This window comes from Theropithecus gelada, chromosome 12 (genome assembly GCF_003255815.1).
Source record: "Theropithecus gelada isolate Dixy chromosome 12, Tgel_1.0, whole genome shotgun sequence".
NCBI lineage: Eukaryota > Metazoa > Chordata > Mammalia > Primates > Cercopithecidae > Theropithecus > Theropithecus gelada.
The window spans coordinates 35,780,256-35,807,587 of NC_037680.1; the positions used below are offsets into that span (position 1 = coordinate 35,780,256).

Here is a 27,332-nt window from a genome sequence, read left to right on the forward strand (position 1 = left end):
CTAGTGATATCTTCCTGTTTTGTTCTTATTTATTTACTGGGTGATTTAAAAGTCTGGCAATTTGGTCACCCTTCTGAATAAAGCCAATTATAGAAAATTTATATTTAAGTTACTGTACGAAACTGTAAATTAAACAAAATGAATCTTTGAAAACTAGGCATAATCTATGCCCATCTGGCAAAAAGTATGCTCATCTAGGCATACTTTTATCACTAAAGATTCTGTCTTGCAATTGTCTGTTTATCTATCTCCTAAAAACTGTAAGCAACATAAAATATAATATATTATGTTTATTCTTCTGTTTTTGGCCTTGTGTGCAGAGCATAGTAGATGCCCAAAGAATTTTGTGCATTTAATGAAAAAGTGAATAATTTATTTTGGCTGAGGAAGCTATCAAATTTTTTTCTATACAGAAGTATCAACATTATTGAAATCCAGATGAGTAATTTTTTAAATGTGTTAACCATCATTCTAGTACAAAAGATATTTGATTTTAATAATATAGTATTTACATTGTGGTTTAGAAATGTTCAAAAGCAACAGTGTAATAAGCCATGATAAAGCAATAAAAATATTTAAGATATCACTATCTATATTGCTATTTATTTTGATATTTATTCAGTAAATTCAGATACTTATATTTCAGTAAATATCTATGGAATGCTTATCTTGCTAAGCAACCATGCTAGAAACTGACTAAATTCCTATTAATATTTTTGAAGGAAATGTTAAAACTTGGTTTAAGACTTCTTTAACTGCCTACTCACAATACTCCTCCTCAGCATCTCTGCTTCCCAGTCAACTGAATTAAAGAAGTAATATGACTCAAGAAATAGTACTTGAAATATACATTTAACCATCTATCCTTTCTACATATTATTTTAAAAACACTTCTTTCCTTTTAAGAAAGCATTTGATAAATTATTAACCATTAAAGTAGGCAAAATAAAATAATGATAGTTACCAATTATGGACTAATTATGTGCACCAGATACTGTACTCGGCACTAAATATGACTTAACTCCTTTAATCCTCACAAGAACCCTGTAAGTCAGGTACTATTATTATGATCCTCATTTTTCAGATGAGAAAACTGATGCTAAGAGGTCAGATAATTTGTTCAAAGTCACACAGCTATGAAATAACAAAGCCAGATTTAAATTCAGGCCTATTTGTCTCTAGAATTATGCTATAATGTTTTAAGTTATTTTACATACACTAATACATGCAGACCTTACTAAAATTTATTAAAGTCAAATTAATCTATAGAAAACACATTCAAATTTAAGCTTTCAAGATAATATAACAAATTAAAGCATGTCTGTCTAAAGTTTTAATTAACTGATGTCTTACTGAACTACTAAATCCTCATAATCTATAGAATTTTGGATAATACTGGTCCTCTTGCCATGTAAGTGGTACAACTCTCTAGTTGTTTTGATCAAATACAGAAAAACAGGCTGGGCACAGTGGCTCACACCTGTAATTCCAGCACTCTGAGAGGCTGAGGCGGGCGGATCACTTGAGATCAGGAGTTCAAGACCAGCCTGGCCAACATGGCGAAACCCCGTCTCTACTAAAAATACAAAAATTAGCCAGACATGGTGGTGCGTGGCTGTAATCCCAGCTACTCGGGACGCTGAGACAGGAGAATTGCTTGAACCTAGGAGGAAGAGGTTGCAGTGAGCTGAGATTGTACCACTGCACTCTAGCCTGGGCAACAGAGCAAGATTCCATTTCAGAAAAAAACAAAACAAAACAAACAAAAACCAGAAAAATAAAGAAAGGTGAGAGTCTAGCTCATTTTCCTTATGGTGAAGAAAAGTGAGAACTTGAAATAGGGGTGTAAAAATACTCATAAAAACAACTTCAGTTTCACACTAAATAATTTTTTAAAAAATCAAATAAGGCTGAGGAAAATTCATTTAACTCTACATTTATAATATGTATACTTTTCTGTATATTGTACTTCAACAAAAAACATGAGAAAAACTTGCCTGAATTACTCTGTCCTGTGACAGACACTTATTTCTCTAGTTAAATACCTGGATATCTAATTAACTGCTCTGCCACTTAACACACGTAGGGTGTTTAATTTTTTGCACATGATAAATAGGATTGAGCCAATTCTTATACCAAAGTTTTAAATATACCAGGCATTAGACTATTCCTTTTATTCAATAGACAAATTACTGCTTGAACATTCTCAAGCTTTCCTCCTTTCCTTGAACACTGTTTGTAACAGATGTTTACCTGGAAAAGATGCTAGTTGGGGATGTGCGGCTAAGGCTGTGGGTGTACCAAGTGTCCCCAAACCACCAAATTCTGAATGCCCTGAGCTGGCTGAATGTAGACCAAAGACTGGGTGGCTGACCATTGGGAAGGCACTCGACACTGTGGACAGGTTAAACGGTTGATCCCCAGCTGTTCTGAATAAATGTCCTGGGAGGGAAAAAAACACACTTAAAGTTGTACTATAAAAAACAGATGAGATTTATCTGATTTCAGTGTTTGTAGTTAAAATTTATAATAATTTACCTATTACATTTTGTTTTACCTTTTTCCTGCTGCATTTTCTACTCTTCAAACCCTATGAAATGTTTCTAGAAACATGAAGGCATGCTGAAAATCATTAAAATGAATGGTATAACTTTACTTACTTTGAATTTGAGATTTGAGAACCGATGTTTTAAGTAAATAATTTTCACTAATTAAAACTGTCTGACCTGAGGAAGTGAGGCCAATTTTCTCTTAATATATATACATTAATATATTATCAATATATTTTACTCATAAGAAGGGAAATAAAAAACATCCTATTAATCTAAGGTGGAAAGCCACTGAAATAAGTACAGGATCTGTCACCAGGTCAATACTCAAATTATTATACACTCTAAGCAAGGGGATCCCAGTTTCAATGAGCCAGAGTTGAAGCTCTGTTCTCTATACAGTCATGAGTTGTTTAATGACGGGGATACATTCTAAGAAATGCATTGTTAGGTGATTCTGTCATCGTGCAAACATTGTACAGTGTAGTTACACAACCTAGGTGGTACAGTCTACTACACACCTAGGCTATAGGATACAGTCTATTGCTCCTAGGCTACAAACCTGTTCAGGATATTACTGAACTGAATACTTTAGGCAGCTATAACACAATGGTAAATATTTGTATATCTAGACATATCTCAACCTAAGAAAGGTACAGTAAAAATATGGCATTATAATCTTAGGGGGCTATTGTCAAATATGTGGTCAGGCATTGACTAAAATGTCATTATGCAGTGTATGACTGTACTTCTTAGGTAAGAAGAGTATCTTGATACCAAAAAGGGAATATATTCTAGTCTAACAAAACAATGCACAAGACAACATAAGTACTTAATAAATTTACAAAGATATTTCTAAATGAATTCACAAGTGGTTATCAATATAAATATCATTTTTAACTTTCTCAGAGTAAGACAATGTTCAATTCAAATGAGTCTGACTTTTTAATTCTATTTTTAATCTGAAGAAAATCTAATAGTAAGTGTTACAACTCCAGGTTGGAATGTTGTATGATAAAAAACATGACTTATTTTTCATACTTTGTAGGAATTTGGCAGAAAAATTTTCTAATACTTGGAAATCCTCCCTTTACTTCCAGGAAATAATTAAGGTACCCTGTCTTGTGATAATAGAATACTCTAGGTTATCTTAAGAATTTACTGTGTGAACAGTATTGTGCTCTGTGTAAAATTACAATAAAGCTTCCTTATTATCTCTTGTTTATATTATATCAGTCCTGACTCTGCACTGCAATTTAATTAGTTTTAATATAGTATGTATGAAATTTATAAATGTAAGTTAAAAATAGTATACTTATTGTTATTATTTAGTTATCAACCAAATCTCTTCCCTTGGCTTTCTTGCTTCCTGAAAACCAAGGGGTAGTCCTAAAAAACGGTCAGCGTGTACCCTCCAAAGTCTGATATAAAACCTATACTGTTTATTAAAATAATGCTATATTCTTTACTGAAACAGGAAGATCTGAATGACTTTTAAAAATAAGATTTAAATAAATTGCATTAAGTATGTTTTGTATCAGGCTATTTAAGAAAAAAGTTCTGAATCAGGATAGTGCTCCCACTACAACAAAGCAGTAACTAGATTTCACAGGGAAAATCCTCATATCTTTACAAGGAAGGCCCACAAGGAAACTGTGAGGTAAGAGGACAAGGAAAGGGCATAAACTTGGGTGCCTTTTCTAAATCAGCTAATCATTGTTTTTGTTGAATTGGTTCTTCTGTGTATCAGAGTGGACTGCATTAGAACTGAAGATGAGTCAAAATAAAACAGAGTATGCTACTGCCAAAAAAGGCTACCCAAATGTCACTATCTGTAAGACCAGTGATAAGCTACCAGAAATATTGTGTTAAGTTTTTTTTTTTTTTTCTGGTAACTTCTCAGAAACCCAGCTAGTTTCTCAAAAAAATGAGCTTGTAACTGTAAAAGCCAGTTTTTACTTTCATTTGTTATTACACACAAAATCTCTGGTTCTCACCAATCAATTCAACTTCCTGACTCAAATGTACTTAAATGTTTTATTTATAAACATACTATGATCAGTTCTTTTCTTTCTCCATCAATTAGTGTGGTAAGCAAGTTGAACTGAACATTGCAGTTTTGGAGAATTTGGAGTCATCTGTAATTTATGTTTTACAAATAACAATTCCTAAATTATATCAATTATATGTATTTAGTCGTGATTTAATACAAAGAAATTTGAGGGAAGTAACCTCAAAACTACAAAAGCTATATTAAATATTATAAAAATCCAGAATAATTGAAATTGCCAAGGATTAGAAACTGATAGAAACACTTCTGTAATAACTAATTGTAATTACAATTAGTTGTAATAAATAATTGGTAATAATTGGTAGTAATAAATAATTGGTAGTAATAAATAATAAGTAATACATAATTGGTAGTAAGCAGCATTCTTAGACGCATAGTTACAGCATTAATTTCATTATTGGGAAGAAGCAAACAAGCTAAACTTTGTAGTCTCACAAGCAGAAAACATAAGCAATAAGTAAATGAAGTTACCACTCTTGCAGCAACAATTAAGAACCAATGATACATAATTTGCCAACAAAAAGTTCTTTTTTAACTCTAAAAGGAATGGCATCTGGAAGCAACTGAGTAGAAAGTTTCAGCAAAATGAGCTGTATACATCACAGATTCCAATGAAAAAAAAATATAAATCTGTACACAAGAATGACATCCATGCCTGGCAAGAATGCAGAGGTGGGCATTCAGATCAAGGCTACTTCAACTCTACTTCCTAATTCTTTCTTCTAAAATTCTTGGTTAAAATAGTTCAAAGCATGGAAAGCACCCTTAGTGACGACTGAATCCTACAGGTCCATTCTTTGCTGGTGAGAAAAAGACTCACCTTTGTATTTAGTGAAATATACTAAGATCACTTAACATGATTGTAGTAATACCATGCATTAAAAAAATACCCAAGTAAAAGACTTCCTCTGTTTCATGTGGGAGAAGTTATACTACAGAAGGGAAATAATTTAAGAATACATTTCACAATTTTACTATATTTTGCCTTTATAGCAAGAATTGAGAACTCAGTGATATTTTTTAAAAAGTAATCTTTCTCATTAAAAAGTTCTGTAATGCTATATATATATAATTTTAATAGCTTTTCTTCCACCTTTTACAAAACACAGATAGTAATTCCGTGTAAAAATCTTACAGAATTATTCTGTTATTTAACAGTTTCTGAAATTCAAACACTTCGTGAACATACCTATTAAATATCAGGTGCTCTGCTTAAGTAACTGGCCTACAAGGATGAGTAAGACAATCTCTGACCTCAAGGAACTCATGTTTTCAGCATAATTTAAACAGTGCAAGACCATTTTTATACCATAATGTATAAAACAAGTTTGTTAATATTTCAATATTACAAATTGGTACGGTCACATACAGGACTCAGTAATACAACCCAAACACCTAAAACAATGTCTAGTATATAACAAACATAAAATAAAATTTTTTAAATGAATTAATTCACTACTCATTTAAAGTAGAAGAGGCCTATCCATGGGACTCATTCCAAAGGCTTTCAATCATAACAAAAAGTTGTCTTGAGTCTTTATGCAAACTTGCAGTTATGGTTCCTAGATTCCTTTGCCTTATTTCCTTAACCCCTCGTCCTAATTTGTTAACATTACCACTGGCCCTTTATTCCTCCTTGATTCCATTTAGGTCACATGTTGGATTTCATCACACAAAATCCTACCACCTCCAGGATCTTAAACTCTTAAAGTTTCACCCTTGAACCACAATTTTCACATTTCCATTCCCTTATTTCTCAACATGACCTTTAGCCTCTCCCAGGGCCACTCCTTGACCTTATCTGTCTCTTTCCCTCTAAATACCATCAATATCTCTCCTGTGTTAACCTTAAAGGAAAAGTCTTATACCTGCTATGTCTACTTCCTCCTCACTTCTCAGAATGTTTCATCATTTGTGCCAAGCCCCAAGCCTCCCTGCCACTTGGTCTGTAAAATGGAAGTTTTCCTAATCACTAGATCCCTCTAATCTTTCATTCTCAACCTCTTATGTCTGGCATTCCTGATTGCGTCTTTCATATTATTATTTTTTTGACATGGAGTCTCACTCTGTCACCCAGACTGGAGTGCAGTGGCACAATCTCAGCTCACTGCAACCTCTGCCTCCGGGTTCAAGTGATTCTCCTGCCTCAGTCTCCCGAGTAGCTGGGATTTCAGCTGTGTGCCACTATGTCCAGCTAATTTTTTTTGTATTTGCAGTAGAGACAGCGTTTCACCACGTTGGCCAGGCTAGTCTCAAACTCCTGACCTCGTGATCCGCTCGTCTCGGTCTCCCAAAGTGCTGGGATTACAGGTGTGAGCCACTGCGCCTGGTCCTTTCTTTTCAAAACCCATTATCATCCTTAAGATTTAGGTCATGGAATCCTCTTGATCCTCTTCTTAACTGTACATCTTTCAATAATACTATCTCCTTGATTGGATTTTCTTTTGCTTTTTTCCCACTAAATGTAAAGTATTCCTAAAGATTTTGTCCAGCTGTCTCTTTCCTTCTCTTATGCGTTCCCCTTCAATATTTCACATGCTTATAATGTTTAAACTATCACCTCTATGCAAATGAATTATAAGCCAGGATTTTAGATCTTTGAGGCAAAAACTGAATCTTATTTAGCTCAGGATTTCCAATAATCTGAAACACAGTAAGTATCTAGTAAACTGTTTCTCATTGCTGTATTTTTGGTCACATTATTTCTTCCACTTGAGAACCTCCAAAGCCTGTATAACATGCTCTTTGATTTCTACCCTTTATAATTATATTCTTTACTATTTCAAAAACCTGTTGCTCAAGAAGTATTCCTGAGTCTCCAGACAGATATGTTTGGGGCCTCCTTTCCTTGTTCATGATAGATTATTGGCCATTTGTCCTTTATCATACCACTACTAGGGTATAAAAGTTATGAAGGAAATAGCCATGTCTTAACCATTTTTACTCTTTACAAAACATTGCACAAAGCAAACTGCTATCAGTTGGCAGAGACAACACTTCATAGTACCTGTTTAGGTATCTCCACAACAATAGTTTTCAATTCTTTGTTTCACTTTTCTTTTAAAAGGCTAGAATAAGCAGGAATTATTCTTTAAATGATTAAAATATAACATGCCACTTTGCTCCAATTGCAAAAGTCACTCACAAGGTTAGTAAAAGCTCACTGGGTATTCAGAATGATGTCTCTTTTGTGGCTTTAATCTTTTTATACAGCAGGGATTGCTGTTTTGTTTACACCCTTGGTCCATTGCCAGAAAAATAACCTTAGTCTACAACCATCTTAACATTTCAAACTACTGTTCACAAGGAAAATTTTGATCATAGACTGATGATGGCTCAGTCAATCCTATAATTACATTTAAAACAAAGCATATTCAGTATTAATAAAAAAGGAGAAAGATACTTTATTCCACAAAACAAAATACAACTCAAGTCAAATAGGCTCTATTAACCTTATGAGTACAAAACAAAATTATCTGGATATTACAATGTTCCACTTTTAGAAAAGCAAATGTTTCTCATATTAATGTACTTAATATCAACAGATTTATTGCTCACAAATAAAACCTGTCTTGATGAAAACTTCTGAGTTCTGCTCAGAGAAAACATTTGAGTTCTGCTCAGAGAAAACATTTGCAAGCTGATGAATTATATCATAAAACAATATTTTTAGAAGATCACAATTTTTTTGCAGATATTAACATTGAAACATAGTTTCAATATTATGAATATAAATATTATTTTAGTTTCTATTTTGAGAGGTAACTGTATACATTTTACATAATAAAAATTAATATACATCTGCAATGCCTATGTTCTCAGATTATAATGAGCCGAATACTTTTCAGCAAAGCTTTTCAAATTCTACTGGCCAAATCAAATCACTACATATAAAAGTGATTGAAATCAGTACACAAATGCTGGTGTGTGGCAGTAACAAGGCATGGTAACTACAAATGTCTTTATTGGTATTAATGAATAATTCATTAAGGTTTTCTACCTGAAATTGTACTGAACTAATGCTTTGAATCTAAACTACCAGTGAACAAAATCTCCCATCACTAAGGAAAAGTCCAGAAAGTAAATAAAACAAAATAATTGTAAGAACTAAGTATGTTAAAGCACTCAATCTTTTTAAAAGTCAAGAAAATTGCTTACTATGACATAACTTTATGTTTTTTTGTGTGCTAAAAATGTCTTTTAATCTTTCAATGCTACACAAAATTGTTATATCTTGTCTTCAAATTTTGTCTCTAGTTCCTTAAAATGGTAAGTATAAATTTACAACATTACAAAATCAGGCTCTAATATACATCTTGCAAAGTATGGCTATTCATTAAAAATGGTAGTATATTCAAATAAAGTTGTTATGAGGACTTTAGTTAATATCAGTAATAAGTGAGTGTAATACCAAAATGAACATCATCAAAATTACTGTAAATCAAAGCAATATTCAAATTACTGGCTCACACATTAAAATTCTTCAGTATATTAATATTTAAACATTTCTGAACTCAAAATGTCCAAATTTTGTAAACCTGAATTTTGATTAAAGAACAGAAAGAAGTCTACAGTTACTGGTGACAAAACATTTCTCTCCAAGTAATTCTCATTTCACTCTTGAATTCTCAAAATGTTTTGAGCTAGTTAACCTTTTTTTTTTTTTTTTTTTTTTTTAGAACAAAACAGGTATATTTCTATTAGACTACCTGATACAGAAGATAGTGTGGTATGGATGGATAGTATGAATGACAAATAATACAAATATATTTTATTTGAAATAAACAAAAATGCATACGCAGCTCAATGGGTCACTTGGAAACAAACTGTTGCTTGACTATATTACTGAGCAAAAACAAAACTAAAGCACAAACACTTTTTTTTTTTAAACCTGTATCTGGAGATAGACAGGAAGACACTACTTGTTTCTTTTAAAAACTGACCTTCCCTTAAGGCCGGGTCATAGAACGATAAACAATGTAAATGAATCCACCATTATCAGTTGTTATATTATATCTATGTCATCTGTGTATTCTGAGATTACACACATACCTGCCAATATACCTGGAACAGGTTATTTTATCACAGTTACACTTGAGTTCTTGAAAGGCAGGACTGAGGAAGAGTAATTTGAAGTAAGTTTTACATCCTATTTAGAAGAAATCACTAGCATTTACTTAAATAACAGGTTACAATAGAAAGATACTGCCTGGAATTTATCCTTTTCATTTTGGTTCATTTTTAGTTTTTGTTTATGATTACATAGCTGTTTAATTCATTTGCTTATAGTGCAATCCTGCCATAAAGTACTAAAGCACAAGATACCTATTATTCCCTCAACATCTGCATTTTTCAAGTTTTATACTCTATATCCACAGTATTTCAGTAGTTCTTGACTGTTTAAAAAAATAAATGGGTAAAACTCTTCTAAAAATGCAGATGTCTATAACTACAATGGCACTAAGATGGAAAGGAGACAATGAGAGAAGGGATAAAAGCAAACATGTTCATGTGCAGGGAACGTGGTTCAAGTCTTTGGATTTAAAAACAAGTTCCCGAGAAGCTGACACTTCCTTTGCCCTCCAAAAAGAACCTGAAAAGTCCCAATCCAAACTTTCGAAAATTACAGTTCTGAGATGCAATAAATGATGATCAAAGCAGTCAGAGGGAGAAGGATGAACGTGTCTTCCATTTAGCTATAGATTGTAGTATAGCCTCTTTAGGTGCTGGTGGATCAGTGAAAACCACTGAAGTACCAGAAGTGCTTGGAAGGATGGGGTAGAAAGTAATGACCATAATACCTTGTCTAAATCAGCAGCAGGGCTTCATGGCTAGGAAACTTTTTTCAACAGTAAAATGTCTCTAGGATAGATCTCTCTCTCCAACATAAAATGTGCCAGAATTAACCAAAAAAAAAAAAAAAAAAAAAGACTTACACTTGGATATAGCAATAATAGAAAATTGCAAGGCAGAGAACACAAAAGAATCAAGACAATGCTTATAGGTTCAACAGTATTCCATGAGGCTAGAAAACTGGTTAACTTTAAAAGCTCTAGCAAAATAGCACTCTTGTTTATAAATCACTTATTTATCATATGACCACACGTTGAATCCTTGTCTTTCCACATAGTGAAGAATCCTACATTCAGCCTTTAGGCATTCTGCATTTCTTTGGCAATGTTGTAGCTGAGTATCTTGTTCTAATCGATTTTGGTGCGGGTACCTGGAAGCTGCCGGCGCAAGACCTTGAATGTGGTATCTGACATTGTTTGATAGTTTTCACTAATTGCTGTCTGACGCTCATTTTCTGCATTCTCTATGATTTTAATAAACTCCTTGGCAGTTTGTGTGTCATTTGAAACAGTTAGTGAATCATGTATATCTTTATGACTAACCAACTGAACATTGCCATCTTCATAATAGTGAACCTGAATCTTAAGCACTCCAACCACCTGGCCTATAGGTGGTGTGATGGTCAACTTCCACTCTGATCTCCAACGACCATTCCATAAGTTTTTAGGCTGACTCTGGTGGCTTTCAATACACGCAATAATAGTCTGTTGCCCATCGATAGTTTTAGCATAAACAGTACAGAAGCAGTTGGAATAATGGTCTTTCACACAGGCTCTTAAAGCACTGTCACAGGATTATCTCCAAGACTTCAGACCTCCATCTACTTGTTCTGGCTGGGGGTCACTTGCTTCTTTCTGTAAGTGATCAAATTTAAAGGAAAATTTGTTTCTTGGATCTAAAACTCTGCTATTGCCCAGGTCACCATGCTCTGTAATTAAGACCTGATCTTCATATCCTTCTATCTTCACAGGTGTGAACTGATTCACGTTGTAATGAGCAAATGCATGTTCTGCCCTTTCCCTGAGGAGGTTGTCATTATTACGTAGTAGCCGAACATCACTGAATACTTCATTAAATTCCCCTGGGGGTGCATGAGTGATGAATTCAGCAGCTATGCGTACCTTCTCCTCATCCAACACACAACACAATGAAGTTGGCCATCTTGCGCTGTTCTCAACATTTATATTTTAACACTTAAAAAGATGCATGGAATGGAAGCAAGGTCTTTTTTTTTCTAAGATATAAATAGCTTTTATTTATCTTACACTATATGAAATGCCATACACTATATGAAATGCCATACACTATATGAAATGTATTGTATCTTGTAAATATTTAAAAAATCACTTCTGATGCTAATCTGGCCCCAAGTGTTTTTTCTTAATTATAAATTGAAAATTTATAATGACATAAATTTATAGGGTACAAAGTGATATTATAACCTCTGAATACAATGTAGAATAATTTAATCAAGGTAATTAACACAGCCATCACCTCAAATACTTAACTTTTTGTGGTGTGAACACTTGAAATTTACTCTCTTAGCTATTTTGAATATTCACCACACTATGCAATAGAACTCAAAAAAGAGAAAATAAAATTTCTCCTGTCTGAGATTTTGTACCCTTTGATCATCATCTTCCCATTCCTCCCATCCCTCAGTCTTTGTTTTTCTTTCTTTTTTCTTTTTTTATTGAGACGGAGTCTCGCTCTGTTGCCAGGCCACAGTGCTGTGGCGTGATCTCAGCTCACTGCAACCTCTGCCTCCCAGGTTCAAGCGATTCTCCTGCCTCAGCCTCCCGAGTAGCCGGGACTAAAGGCACACACCACCATGCTCAGCTAATTTTTGTATTTTTAGTAGAGACAGGATTTCACCATGTTGGCCAGGATGGTCTGGATCTCCTGACCTTGTGATCTGCCAGCCTCGGCCTCCCAAAGTGCTAGGATCACAGGTGTGAGCCACTGCGCCTGGCCATCCCTCAGCCTTTGTAACCACCATTCTACTCTCTGTTTCTGAGTTCAATGGTTTTAGATTTCACATGTGAGACATGCAGTATTTTGTGTTTCTGTGCCTGATTTATCTTATTTCACTTAGCATAATGTTCTCTGATTCCATCCACGATGTTGCAAATAAGAAAATTTCTTTCTTTTTCAAGGCCAAATAGTATTCCATTGTGTACATACCAGATTAAAAAAAAATACATTCATCTGTTGATGAACACTTGGGTTGATTCCTTAACGTGTCTATTGTTAATGGTTCTGCAATGAACGTGGAAGTGCAGACATCTCTTTGACAAACTGTTTTCAAGTCCTTTGGGTAAATCCCACAAACAGGATGGCTGGATCATACAGTAATTCTATTTTTAGTTTTTTGAGGAACCTCCATACTATTTTCTATAAAGGCTGTACTAATTTACATCCCCATTAACAGTGTACAAGGGTTCCCTTTTCTCCACATCCTTGCCAATACTTGTCTTTTGTCTATTTGATAAAAGCCAATCTGACAGGTGTGAGATGATATCTTATTGTGATTTTAATTTGCATCTCCCTAACGATTAGTGATGTTGAGCGTTTTTTCATATATCTGCTGGCCATTTGTATGTCTTTTGAGAAATGTCTATTCAGATTGGGTTTTATTTTTATTTTTGAGACACAGTCTCGCCCTGTCACCCAGGCTGGAGTGCAATGGTGCGATCTCGGCTCACTGCAACCTCCACCTCCCGTTTTCAAACAATTCTCCTGCCTCAGCCTCCCGAGGAGCTGGGATTACAGGCGCCCACCACCACGCCTAGCTAATTTTTGTATTTTTAGTAGAGACAGGGTTTCACCACGTTGACCAGTCCGATCTCGAACTCCTGACCTCGTGATCTGCCCGCCTTGGCCTCCCAAAGTACTGGGATTACAGGTGTGAGCCACTGTGCCCAGCCTATTTTTATTTTTAAGCAGTTATTTTGAGATTATTTTGACTCACAAGAGTTGCAAAAATAGTACACAGAGTTCCTATATACTCTCTGTCCAACCTTACTTCTCCTCATGTTAACATCTTACATGACTAAAGAACAACTTTCCAAACTAAGAAATTAACTTTGATTAACTAATTAGAATAAAGAATTTATTCAGATTTAATCAGTTTTCCCACCAATGTTACTTCTCTATCCCAAGATCCAATCCAGCATCTCATATTACATTTAGGTGTTGTGTTTCCCTAATTTTGTAGTCTGTGATATTTCCTCAGTCTTGTTTGGTATGACTATAATACACTGAAGTGCACTGGTCAGAGGTATTTTGTAAGATGTCCCTCTGATTGAGTTTGTCTGATGTGTTCTCATGATTAGAAGAGGTGATGCATTATTAGAAAAGATGGTCAATGTGCCCTTCTCAGAGCAATATATCTAGGGCCCATAATGTTACTATGTAGTGCTGGTGACATTAACTTTGATCACTTGGTTAAGCTGGTATCTGCTAGGATTTGCCACTGTAAAATTACCATTTTCTTCTAAAACAGCATTTTTATTAGAAAACAAGTCACTGGGAGCCGTGTTAACTTTGGGAACGAAAGCTGCCATTTAATAACATCAAACATGCTGAACAAGCCTTGTTCAAGAAATGATGCATCAATACTCAGGCAAATGACTATTCTTAAAAGATAAGGACAGTTCCTCTTTTGTGATAATTTTTGTTGGATCTAATGAAAAAAATTAGAGTTCATAGATTAAAACGCTAAAAATATGGAATATTTTATATACGTTTCTATATTCAAATATAGCTGTACTTCTAGTAAGGAAACAGAAAAAACTAAAAATAATATAATTCTTGTTTTACTTTACTTACCTTATTCTAAATCTTGTTCATCTTATGTTTCAATAAATAAGAAAGTCTTAGTTTTCCCATAATGAACATAAATTATTACAATTAGCTTTGAAAGTACAGACTGGGTGTATTAATTTGCTAGAGCTGCCATAACAAAGTACCACAACTGTGTGACTTAGAACAACAGAAATGTATTGTCTCATGGTGCTGGAGGTTAGAAGTCTGAAATCAAGGTGTCAATAAGGCCATGTTCCTTCTGAAGGCACTAGGAAAGATGGGTTCCATGATTCTCTCCTAGTTTCTTATAACCTTGGGTATTCTTCCTGTGCCTTCACATGTGCTTCTTGCTGTGCATGTCTCTGTGTCTACATTTCTCCTTTGATAGAAATACTGGATATGCATTGGATTAGGGCCCAACCTAATGATTTCATTTTAACTTGATTAGCTCTGTAAGGTATCTATAACCAAGTAAGGTCACATTCTGAAGTACTAAGGGATTAAGACTCTAACCTATGTCTTTTGAGGGGGAGGATACAATTTAACCTATAACATTTTCTTTATTTTTTTTAAGAGAACTTAATTGACTTGAACACATTACCTTTCTCAAGTAACCTACTACTAAAATCCCAAATTAAAACTACAAAGTTCTACTAAAAAGTGAAGTAAAGTAATAGTCCAAAAATACTTTCATTAATCTTTCATTAAATAAACCCCACTGCAAAAAAAGGCTAGACAGTTGAAAATTCAACAGCCTGAACAGGCGCGATGGCTTACGCCTGTAATCCCAGTATTTTGGGAGGCCGAGGTGGGCGGATCATTTGAGGTCAGGAGTTCAAGACCAACCTGGCCAACATGGTGAAACCCTGTCTCTACCAAAAATGCAAAAATTATTCAGGCATGGTGGCACGCACCCAGCTACTTGGGAGGCTGAGGTGAGAGAATCACTTGAACCCAGGAGGCGGAGGTTGCAGTGAGCTGAGATCACACCACTGCACTCCAGCCTGGACAACAGAGTGAGACCCTGTCTCAAAAAAAAAAAAAAAAAAGAAAAGAAAAGAAAAGAAAGAAAATCCAAGAGCCTTTATTTAGGATTTATAGATGCCTACAACATTAACACATCAACTAAAAAAGAAAATCATGTTGTAATAGTTCAGAGTATAACATAAATACTCAAAGAAACTTTGGCTTTATCCACAAACCACCAAGGACAGGCCTGTCTCATTCCCTGATGATTCCCTACTAAGTATAAACTTAAGTCTTGGCTGTCTGTTAAGTTCTAGTTAAACCATAACTTTTGACTTCCAGGTTTTTGTTTTTTTTTTGAGATGGAGTCTTGCTTTGTCACCCAGGCTGGAGTGCAGTGGTGCAATCTCGGCTCACTGCAAGCTCCACTTCCTGGGTTCATGCCATTCTCCTGCCTCAGCCTCCTGAGTAGCTGGGACTACAGGCACCTGCCACCACGCCCGGCTAATTTTTTGTATTTTTAGTAGAGATGGAGTTTCATGATGTTAGCCAGGACGGTCTCGATCTCCTGACCTCATGATCTGCCCACGTCAGCCTCCCAAAGTGCTGGGATTACAGGCTGAGCCACTGCGCCCGGCCTCAGGTTTGCTTTTCATACATTGCCTCTTCAGTAATCTAAACTGATCTTTTAAATTCCTTATCCTGTAGCTTATGATGCCCACCCTTAACTAAAATCTGCATAGTTACTTGATATTACCAGAGCAATGCACAGCACAGCTCAGAAAACTTATTAATCAGAGTTAATTATCGTTTAAGTTTTAAGTCTTAGTCCTGCAAATTCATCTCTCCTTCCCTTCCTTTCTTCAATAATTGTTTCTTATTATTATATATTTTGTGCCAGGCACTGACTGGATACATATTGGTAAAATGGATAAAGTCCTTGCTCTTTAAATGTAGAAGAATTGACAAATAAGTAAAACACCACCAAATGTCTAATTATAAATTGTGAAGAGTGCTATGGAAGAAATGATAGGTGCAGCAATTACCTAGACACTATAATTAGAGGTCTAATTAAGGTCTGTATTAGTCAAGATTCTTCAGAAAACAGAACCAACAGGTTCTGTTTTTTACATATGATTTATTACATATGATTATAAGGAATTGAGATTATGGAGGCTGACCCAGGAAAGCTGGTGGTATAATTCTGAGAACCAAAGGGCTGATGGTGTAAGTCCCAGCCATGGGAGAAGACTGATGTCCTAGATCAACCAGTCAGGCAAATAGAACTACTTCTCTCTTCCTCCTTTTTTTTTCTTCTCTGCAGGTCCTCAATGGATTAGATGATGCCCACACTGCACTGGGGAGGACAATGTGCTCTACTCACTCTACTGATTCAACTGCTAAACACCCTTACAGACACACCCAGAAATAATGTTTCACCTGAGCACCCATGAGCTAGTCAAGTGGACACATCAAATTAATTATTATAATATCTCAGGACATCTAACCTGAGACAAAGCATGAGGAAGAATCAGCTTTATGAAGACCTTCCAGACAGAGGGAGAGCATATTTGAAATTCTGAGTTGGGAAATAATGTTTTGTATCTGAAGAAGTAAAAGGTCAGGGAGGCTGAAAGATAAGGGTTCAGAATGAGAACAGTACCAAATAAATTTGAGAAGGCAGGCAAGATTAGGTCATGGAGAGTGTAGAGCCTTATGTAAAAATTAAATTGTAAGTACAAAACATCCAGCTCGATATGGCTAGGTGAAAAAGTTAATCTAATGACTCACATAACTCAAAAGCTTTTGGGAAAGGCTCATTTTATAGATGAAGAAGCTAGACTGAACATTTTACCAAGACCTAATTTCTCCTCTTCTGGTTCTACCTCCTCAGATGGGCCTTTCCTCCCAGGTTTCTGGAGCAGGAAGCTGCAGGTGCCAGTGCAAGGGGAGGTATTTTTCCTCCCCCAGCACCAAGAAAAATCCCAGAATGGAATCTCTTTGCTTTGATTAATTGACTTATGTTGTGTCCATTCCTTAATCAATCATTCTTGTCTAGGAAAGATGATATTTGGATTGGCTAGGTTGGATCACATGCCACACATCTGTAGTGTCTTAGGTAAAAAATGTTTTTAAAGTAAGTGATTTATTTTGGCATTGGAGACAACTGCTGGTAATGGTGGAGGAGTGAGGTGGTCATATGAATCCTCCACAGAGGATAATTACTAAAATTGGGCTAAAAAAAAAAAAAAACCCGGAAGATACTGGAAAGCATCCAAAAGCAGAAGGAAGGCAGAGGAGAGTTTAGTCTGGAAAAATGGTTAACAAGAAGTAAAAAGTACGACTTTGTAGCTTTCTGGTCTGATAATGCTGCCTAAACCACATAGTTGTAAGTACAAATGATGGTCAAATATAAAAAACAGCAGGCTTATCAACTAAAGGTGCAAGAGGTCAGAATTCAGAACTAAGGCAGCATCTTGAGATGTAAAGGGGAAATCTTGGTAGTGAGCAAACCACAGAAAGTATGAGACCCAAATTCAATTTAATTAATATCCAAATGCCTAGCTGCAAGTATACGGTGGATGAATAAAAAAGCACTCCAGGGTCAGCACAAACTAGCTGGCAGAGAATGAAGATAAATCTACTCTTGAAAAGCAGAGCTATATACAGCAGATCTGTTGGGTTTGATGTATTTATTTATTAAGTGCACTCCCTCATCATGATTATCTCAGGCAGTAGGAAGTATGAAGTGTCACAGCACTGAGCCCCAAACTGGCAGAGCAACTGGAGATTAGGGGGTAATCTTAGAAGAAAAAAAAAAATCCACCACCACCAACAGCAAAAACAAAACCCAATAAAGAAACACAGAGGAAAGGAGACCTATCTCTGCCTAAATACTTTGCCAATCAAGAATTTTCACAGGTACAGAGGAGACCCAGAGAAGTCTACTACGAAAAAGCAGAAGTAGGAAGTCAAAAGAATCATAGCACAAATATTATCAGTACATTTTCTAACCACAGTAAAACTAAAATGGATATCGATTTTAAAGACTAAATGTTAATGACTTCTAAACTCCCCATCAGCCAAAGAAGAATTAACACAGGAAACTAGAAAATATTTTTACTGGAATGGTAAGAAAATGACACATAAAACTTATGTGCTGCAGCTACAGCAGCAATTACAAGGGAAATTCATTGCATTAAATACATATATAAGAAAAGGACAAAGGTGCTAAAGAAACAATTTAAGCTTCCCTCTAGAAAACAAGAAAAGGCCTGGTGCTGTGGCTCACGCCTGTAATCCCAACACTGTGGGAGGCCAAGGCGGGTGGTTCACAAGGTCAGGAGTTCAAGACCAGCATGGCCAACATAGTGAAACCCTCATCTCTACTAAAAATTAAAAAAATTAGCTGGGCGTGGTGGCGGTGGGTGCCTGTAATTGCATCTATTCGGGAAGCTGAGGCAGGAGAATCACTTGAACCCGGGAGGCAGAGGTTGCAGTGAGCTGAGATTGCGCCATTGCACTCAGCCCAGGCGATAGTTCGAGACTCTGTCTCAAAAAAAAAGAGGAAGGAAAAAGAAGAGAAAATAATACCCATAGGAAAACACAAGGAAATAATTAATGAGAGAAAAAAAACAGAAAATTGAGAAAACTCAATGAAACCAAAAGCTTGTTCTTAAAAAAAATCGGTAAAATTGAAAAACCTCTAGTCACTAAAAAAAGACATAAGTTATGCATATCAACGATTAAGAAAAAACATCTCTAGCAATTATACAGACATAAAAAGAATGAGGTAATATCTGGAACAACTTTGGGTCCATACATTTAATGATGTAGATGAAATGAACAAATTCCTTGAAAGACACCAACCAAAGTTCATTCAAGGAGAAAAAGATATCCTGAATTGTTCTATACCTACATTTTTTACTATTTTATGTATGTATGTATGTATGTATTTATTTATTTATTTTTGAGACCCAGTCTTGCTCTGTCGCTCAGGCTGGAGTGCAGTGACACAATCTCGGCTCAATGCAACCTCCACCTCCCAGGTTCAGGCGATTCCCCTGCCTCAGCCTCTCGAGTAGCTGGGATTACAGGTGCCCGCCACCATGCCTGGCTAAGTTTTTAATACATTTTTTGGTAGAGACAGGGTTTCATCATGTTGACCAGGCTGGTCTCGAACTCCTGACCTCAAGTGATCTGCCTGCCTCAGCCTCCCAGAGTGCTGGGATTACAGGCGTGAGTCACCACGCCCAGCCTATATCTACATTCTAAAAGGCGAACTCATGATTTAGTATCTTACAATAACAACAACAACAACTTAAACAACCAAAGCTCTCCAGGCCCAGATGTTTCACCAGTGAATTCTACCAAACATTTAGAGAAAAAATAATATCAATTCTATATTCTTTGAAAAACACAAGAGAGGCAGGAATCTTACCCACTCATTTCCAACAAATTAACTGCAAGAAAACTATAGACCAATAACCCTCATGAACACGGGTGCAAAATTCCTTAAGAAAATTTTAGCAAATCGAATTCAACAGTGCTTTATTTCTAGACTTGCTTCAAGCATGACCAACAGTATTTTGAAGGGATAACCCATCATTACCAAGTGAGTTTAATCCTTGAAATGCAAGATTGGCTTAACTATAAAAAACTAATCAACATAGTCTGCCAAAATAGCAAGTTAAAAGGGAAAAGCCGTATGATCATTTCAATAAGCGCAGAAAATGCATGTGACAATATTTAATACCAATTCATAATAAAAAACTCTCAGCAAACAATGAATAGAAGGGAACTGTCTCAGTAATTGCCAGGGCGGGGATGGAGGGAGGAATTTAACTTCAAAAAGATACAAGGCAACTTCCTAGAGTAATAAAATTGTCCTACAGCCTGGAGGTTACATGAGTATATACACTTGTCAAAATTCATTAAAGTATACATTTAAAATGGTGAATTATATTGTACATAAATCACACCAAAATAAAGAAACTAAAAGGAGGGTTTGCATATGCAGCTTCACTCTGTTCTGAGAGGAACAGATAAAAGCAGGGCAAGCATAGAAGTGGGGAAGCCAGTTAGAAAGAACTGCAATGATGCAGATGAGAAATTTCAGAATAGACTAGGGTAGTGGTAGTGGAGACAGAAAGAAGTGTAGAGACTCAAGCTTTATTTTGAAGGTAGAATCAACAGACTTTAGATGTGAGGGTGAAAGAGAAATAGATAAATCCAGAGATCACTATCTTTATGGCTTAAGCTACTGGATGAATTGTGGTATCATTTTATGATAGAGAATGTGAAGGAAACAGGTTTTGGGAGAAAACCAAAAGTTTGGTTTTTGGATATGTTAAATCTGTTAAGTTTGAGATGCCTATGAAATATCTATGTAAAATGTATATGTTCAGGAGCTCAGAGAGAAAGTCTGGGCAGAGTCTTCCTACAGGTGTATTTAAACAAAAATACAAGAGATAACACGCCTCAGAATCAAGGCTTAGAAAATGCAACATTTATGAGTACAAGAATCTGGGGGAAAAAAAAAAAACTTAAGAAGGAGTTGTATAAAAAAATTTGGAGAAAAACTATGAGTGGTATAATGGAAGCTAAAAGGAAAGATTTTCAAGAAGAGAGTGATCAGCTATGTCAAATTCTGCTGAGGTTGAGTGAGATGAGGATAGAAAGGTGACATTGGTGTGAGTTGGGACGTGTGCAAAAGACAAGAAGAAAGCATATGTAACTATCTCCTTTCAGAAGTTGGGCTGTGAACGTTCTGGCAGAAAATAGGGCAATAGCCAGAAGAGTATTGGGATGTAAAAATGGTTTGGGGGCCAGGCGCAGTGGCTCACATGTGTAATCCCAGCAATTTGGGAGGTTCAAATAAGACGATCGCTTCAGCCTAGGAGTTTGAGACCAGTCTGGGCAACAGAGTGAGTCTCTACAAAAAAAAAAAAAAAAAAAAAATTAAATTAGCTGGGCTTGCCTGTAGTTCCAGCTACTAAGGAGGCGGAGGTTGAGAGGTTGCCTGAGCCTCGGAGGTTGAGACTGCAGTGAGGTGTGATCACACCACAGCACTCTAGCCAAACAGAGCGAGACTCTGTCTCCCCCTGGCTCCCCCTAAAAAGAAGGTTTTTTTGTACATACTGCTTTTTTTAGGATGGGTGATACTAACAGCATGCTTTTATACTGATGAGCATGATCCAGTAGATAAAGAAGAATTAATGACACAGTACAGAAGAAATGAAGTACTGAAAAAATCCTTTATAATCTTTAATAAAAAACCAATAGATATTTGCTATTGTCTGTGAAAGTTAAGAGCCATATCACTTTGAGTTGAGCATTTATTCTATTTGGTTTAATTTATATTCTTACACAGAACAGGATTTCAAAGGAGATTTGTAATAAATACACATAAGCTACTAGATGCACTACTGAAATAGATTTTAAAGAAATGGGCAGTTGAAATGGGAATAAAGTTCATATACATGTATCAGGAAAGTTTATTACAATACAGAGCTGGGGAGATATGGCAGAGGAGCTATAATCAGATGAGTTTAAATGGGTAGATAATTGGTTCATTCAAGATTTGTTTCAACTTATTTTTAGCATGCCTTCCAATGATGCAGGAGCTGGCAGCTAAAAACTACATTTACCAGTCTCTCTTGCAGCCAGGGTTCTGAAAGTAATTTAGATTCTGCCATCGGGATGTATTTGGAAGAATTAAAAACTGTTAAGTTGAGTAAATGGTAGCTCATGAAGTATCCTTTTGGCAAGTTCAGATCCAGCAGGCAATGCAAAACAGCCCTGGAGTTCTGTCAGTGGTTTATGGCCACTGGATTGAAATCATTCATAGGGGCCAGGGGCCAGCTCTTCAATAATTTTCTGAGTACCTAATTCCTTATATTAAATTTCTTTCTGCTTAAAATAACTTCAGTGATTTCTATTATCTTTAGTTGAATTGACTGAAACATTAACCAACAGTCCAAAGTGATGAGAATTCTAAAAACAAAAAGCCAATTCAGTCTGTCACACTGGTTTGATATCTAATAACCATATACTTTTTTTTTTTTTTTTTAATTTTAAGTTCTGGGATACATGTGCTGAACATGCAGGTTTGCCACGTAGGTATACATGTGCCATGGTGGTTTGCTGTACCTATCAACACATCATCTAGGTTTTAAGCCCTGCATGCATTAGGTATTTGTTCTAATGCTCTCCCTTCCCTTGCTGCCCCACCCCTCGACAGCCCCCAGTGTGTAATGTTCCTCTCCCTGTGTCCATGTGTTCTCACTATTCAACTCCCACTTATGAGTGAGAACATGTGGTGTTTGGTTTTCTGTTCCCGTGTTAGTTTGCTGAGAATGATGGTTTCCAGTTTTATCCATGTTCTTGCAAAGGACATGAAATCGTTCTTTTTTTACGGCTGCATAGTATTCCACGGTGTATATGTTCCACATTTTCTTTATCCAGTCTATCACTGATGGGCATTTGGGTTGGTTCCAAGTCTTTGCTATTGTGAATAGTGCCACAATAAATATACGTATGCATGTGTCTTTATAGTGAGAGGTGACAATGTGCTAGCAGTCCTCACTCTCAGCACCTCCTCAGCCTCCACATCCACTCTTGCAGCACTTGAGGAGCCCTTCAGCCCGCCAGGGCACCATGGGAGCCCCTCTCTGGGCTGGCTGAGGCTGGAACCTCCTCCCTCTGCTTGCAGGGAGGTGTGGAGGGAGAGACAAGGGTGGGAACAGGGGCTGCGCCCTGTGCTTGTGGGGCCATTGTGAGTTCTGGCGGGTGCAGGCACAGGCTTGGCGGGTCCCGCACACAGAGCGGCTGGCCAGCACTGCAGCCCAGAGCAGTGAGGGGCTTAGCACCCGGGACAGCAGCTGCAGTGGGTGCACCAGGTCCCCCAGCAGAGCCAGTCCACCGAGGCTGTGCTCGAATTCTCCTGGAGCCTTTGCTGCCTCCCCGCGGGGCAGGGCTCAGGACCTGTAGCCCGCCATGTCTGAGCTCCCCTCGCTGAGGTGGGCGCCCGTGTGGCCTGAGCCTCCCCCACAGGTGCCACAAGGACTCAGGAGCTCAGGGAGGGCTGGCAACTTGCAGGCAGCACTGCCTGCAGCCCTGGTGCAGGATCCAGTGGGTGAAGCCAGCTGGGCTCCTGAGCCCGATGGGGACTTGGAGAACTTTTATGTCTAGCTGGAGGATCGTAAATACACCAATCAGCACTCTGTGTCTAGCTCAAGGATTATAAACGCACCAATCAGCACTCTGTGTCTAGCTCAGGGTTTGTAAATACACCAACTGGTACCTGTATCTAGCTAACTCTGTATCTAGCTAACCTAGTGGGGACTTGGAGAACTTTTCCCTCTAGCACTCCGTGTCTAGCTCAAGGATTGTAAATGCAACAATCAGCACTCTGTGTCTAGCTCAGCACTCTGTCAAAATGGACCAATCAGCTCTCTGTAAAACAGACCAATCAGTAGGATGTGGGTGGGGTCAGATAGGGCAGCCAGAGCCAGCAGTGACAACCTGCCCCGGTCGCCTTCCACACTGTGGAAGCTTTGTTCTTTCACTCTTTGCAATAAATCTTGCTGCTGCTCACTCTTTGGGTCCACGCTGCCTTTATGAGCTGTAACACTCACCGCGAAGGTTTGCAGCTTCACTCCTGACAGCGAGACCACGAACCCAGCAAAAGAAAGAAGCTCCAGACACATCTGAACGTCTGAAGGAACAAACTCCGGACACACCATCTTTAAGAACTGTAACACTCACCGTGAGGGTCTGCGGCTTCGTTCCTGAAGTCAGTGAGACCAATAACCCACCAATTCTGGACACAATAGTAGAATGATTTATAATCCTTTGGGTATACACCCACTAATGGAATTGCTGGGTCAAATGGTATTTCTGGTTCCAGATCCTTGAGGAATTGCCATACTGTCTTCCACAATGGTGGAACTAATTTACACTCCCAACAGCATAAATAAAAGCGTTCCTATTTCTCCACATCCTCTCCAGCATCTGTTGTTTCCTCACTTTTTAATGATTGCCATTCTAACTGGCATGAGATGGTATCTCATTGTGGTTTTGATTTACATTTCTCTAATGACCAGAGATGATGAGTTTTTTTCATATGTTTGTTGGTTGCATCAATGTCTTCTTTTGAGAAGTGTCTGTTCATATCCTTCACTCACATTTTGATGTTTTTTATTTTCTTTCTTTTCTTTTTTTTTTCTTGTACATTCGTTTCAGTTCCTTGTAGATTCTGGATATTAGCCCTTTGTCAGAAGGCTAGATTGCAAAACCTTTCTCCCATTCTGTAGGTTGCCTGTTCACGCTGATGATAGTTTATTTTGCTGTGCAGAAGCTCTTTAGTTTAATTAGATCCCATTTGTCAATTTTGGCTTTTGTTGACATTGCTTTTGGTGTTTTAGTCATGAAGTCTTTGCCCATTCCTATGTTCTGACTGGTATTGCCTAGGTTTTCTTCTAGGGTTTTCATGGTTTTAGGTCTGACATTTAAGTCTTTCATGCAACTTGAGTTAATTTTTGCATAAGGTGCAAGGAAGGGATCCAGTTTCAGTTTTCTGCATATAGCTAGCCAGTTTTCCCAACACCATTTATTAAAGAGGAAATCCTTTCCCCATTGCTTGTTTTTGTCAGGTTTGTCAAAGATCACATGGTTGTAGATGTGTGGCATTATTTCTGAGGCCTCTGCTCTGTTCCATTGGTCTATATATCTGTTGTGGTACCAGTACAATACTGTTTTGGTTACTGTAGCCTTGTAGTATACTTTGAAGTCAGGTAGTGTGATGCCTCCAGCTTTGTTCTTTTTGCTTGGGATAGTATTGGCTATACGAGCTCTTTTTCGGTTCCATATGAAATTTAAAGTAGTTTTTTTCCTAATTCTGTGAAGAAAGTCATTGGTAGCTTGACGGGGATAGCATTAAATCTATAAATTACTTTGCACATTATAGCCATTTTCATGACTGATTCTTCCTAGCCATGAGCATGGAATGTTTTTCCATTTGTTTCTGTCCTCTCTTATTTCCTTGAGCAGTGGTTTATAGTTCCCCTTGAACAGGTCCTTCACATCCCTTGGTAAGTTGTATTCCTAGGTATTTTATTCTCTTTGTAGCAGCTGTGAATGGGAGTTTACTCATGATTTGGCTCTCTGTTTGTCTACTGTTGGTATATAAAAATGCTTGTGATTTTTGCACATTGATTTTGTATCCTGAGACTTTGCTGAAGTTACTTATCAGCTTAAGGAGATTTTGGGCTGAGATGATATATACAATCATGTCATCTGAAAAGAGAGACAATTTGACTTTCTCTTTTCCTGTTTGCATACCCTTTATTTCTTTCTCTTGCCTGATTGCCCTGGCCAGAACGTCCAACACTATGTTGCATAGGAGTGGTGAGAGAGGGCATCCTTGTCTTGTGCCGGTTTTCAAAGGGAATGCTTCCAGCTTTAGCCCATTCAGTATGATATTGGCTGTGGGTCTGTAATAAATAGCTCTTATTATTTGGAAATACGTTCCATCAATACTCAGTTTATTGAGAGGTTTTAGCATGAAGGGGTGATGAATTTTATCACAGGCCTTTTCTGCATCTATTGAGATAATCATGTGGATTTTGTCGTTGTTTCTGTTTATGTGATGGATTACGTTTATTGATTTGTGTATGTTGAACCAGCTTTGCATCCCAGGGATGAAGCCAACTTGATTGTGGTGGATAAGCTTTTTGATGTGCTGCTGGATTCGGTGTGCCAGTATTTTATTGAGGATTTTTGCATTGATGTTCGTCAGGGATATTGGTCTAAAATTCTCTTTTTTTGTGTGTGTGTGTGTCTCTGCCAGGCTTTGGTATGAGGATGATGCTGGTCTCATAAAACGAATTAGGGAGGATTCCCTCTTTTTCTATTGTTTAGGATAGTTTCAAAAGGAATGGTACCGGTTCCTCTCTGTACCTCTGGTAGAATTTGGCTGTGAATTCATCTGGTCCTGGGCTTCCTTTGGTTGGTAGACTATTAATTATTGCCTCAGTTTCAGAACTTGTTATTGGTCTATTCAGGGATTTGACTTCTTCCTGGTTTAGTCTTGGGAGGGTGCATGTGTCCAGGAAATTATCCATTTCTTCTGGATTTCTAGTTTATTTGCATAGAGATGTATTCTCTGATGGCAGTCTGTATTTCTGTGGGATCGGTGGTGATATCCACCTTATCATTTTTTTATTGCATCTATTCTATTCTCTCTATGTTTTATTAGTCTGGCTAGGAGTCTATCTATTTTGTTGATCTTTTCAAAAAACCAGCACCTGGATTCATTGATTTTTTTGAAGGGTTTTTTTGTCTCTCTCCTTCAGTTCTATTCTGGTTTTAGTTATTTCTTGTCTTCTGACAAGGTGTTGATTTTAGATCTTTCCCAGTTTCTTCTGTGGGCATTTAGCGCTATAAATTTCCCTCTAAACACTGCTTTAGCTGTGTCCCAGAGATTCTGGTACATTGTATCTTTGTTCTCATTGGTTTCAAGGAACATCTTTATTTCTGCCTTCATTTCGTTATTTACCCAGTACTCATTCAGGAGCAGGTTGGTCCGTTTCCATGCAGTTGTGTGGTTTTGAGTGAGTTTCTTAATCCTGAGTTCTAATTTGATTGCACTGTGGTCTGAGAGACTGTTTGTTATGATTTCTATTCTTTTGCAATTGCTGAGGAGTGTTTTACTTCCAATTATGTGGTCAACTGTAGAATAAGTGAGACATGGTGCTGAGAGGGCTCTATATTCTGTTGATTTGGGATGGAGAGTTCTGTAGATGTGTATTAGTTCTGCTTGGTCCAGAGCTGAGTTCAAGTCCTGAATATCCTTGTTAATTTTCTGTTTTGTTGACCTAATATTGGCAGTGGGTGTTAAAGTCATCCACTATTATTGTGTGGGAGTCGAACTCTATGGAATCTGGGTGCTCCTGTACTGGGTGCACATATATTTAGGATAGTTAGTTCTTCTTGTTGCATTGATCCCTTTACCATTATGTAATGTCCTTTTCTGTCTCCTTTGATCTTTGTTGGTTTAAAGTCTGTTTTCTCAGAGACTAGGA

At 37.1% G+C, this 27,332-nt stretch overlaps 1 protein-coding gene and 1 pseudogene across 5 annotated transcripts in view; both read right to left on the reverse strand.

Annotated features, from left to right (window-relative positions):
• Positions 1-27,332, reverse strand: part of BAZ2B (bromodomain adjacent to zinc finger domain 2B) — a 310,475-nt gene that overhangs the window by 138,575 nt on the left and 144,568 nt on the right. For 3 of the 4 annotated variants that reach the window (XM_025405437.1, XM_025405434.1, XM_025405436.1), the window contains exon 4: positions 2,254-2,442. The exons of the other annotated variant lie outside the window; for it this stretch is intronic. In XM_025405437.1, coding sequence (XP_025261222.1) covers positions 2,254-2,442 — 189 coding nt within the window. The remainder of the gene's footprint in view (positions 1-2,253; positions 2,443-27,332) is intronic. 4 annotated transcript variants of the gene reach the window in all.
• Positions 10,773-11,755, reverse strand: LOC112636412 (annotated as a pseudogene). The gene is made up of 2 exons (XR_003122177.1): positions 11,739-11,755; positions 10,773-11,640 (listed from the first exon to the last, which is right to left on the reverse strand). The product of XR_003122177.1 is annotated as an F-actin-capping protein subunit alpha-1 pseudogene (transcript).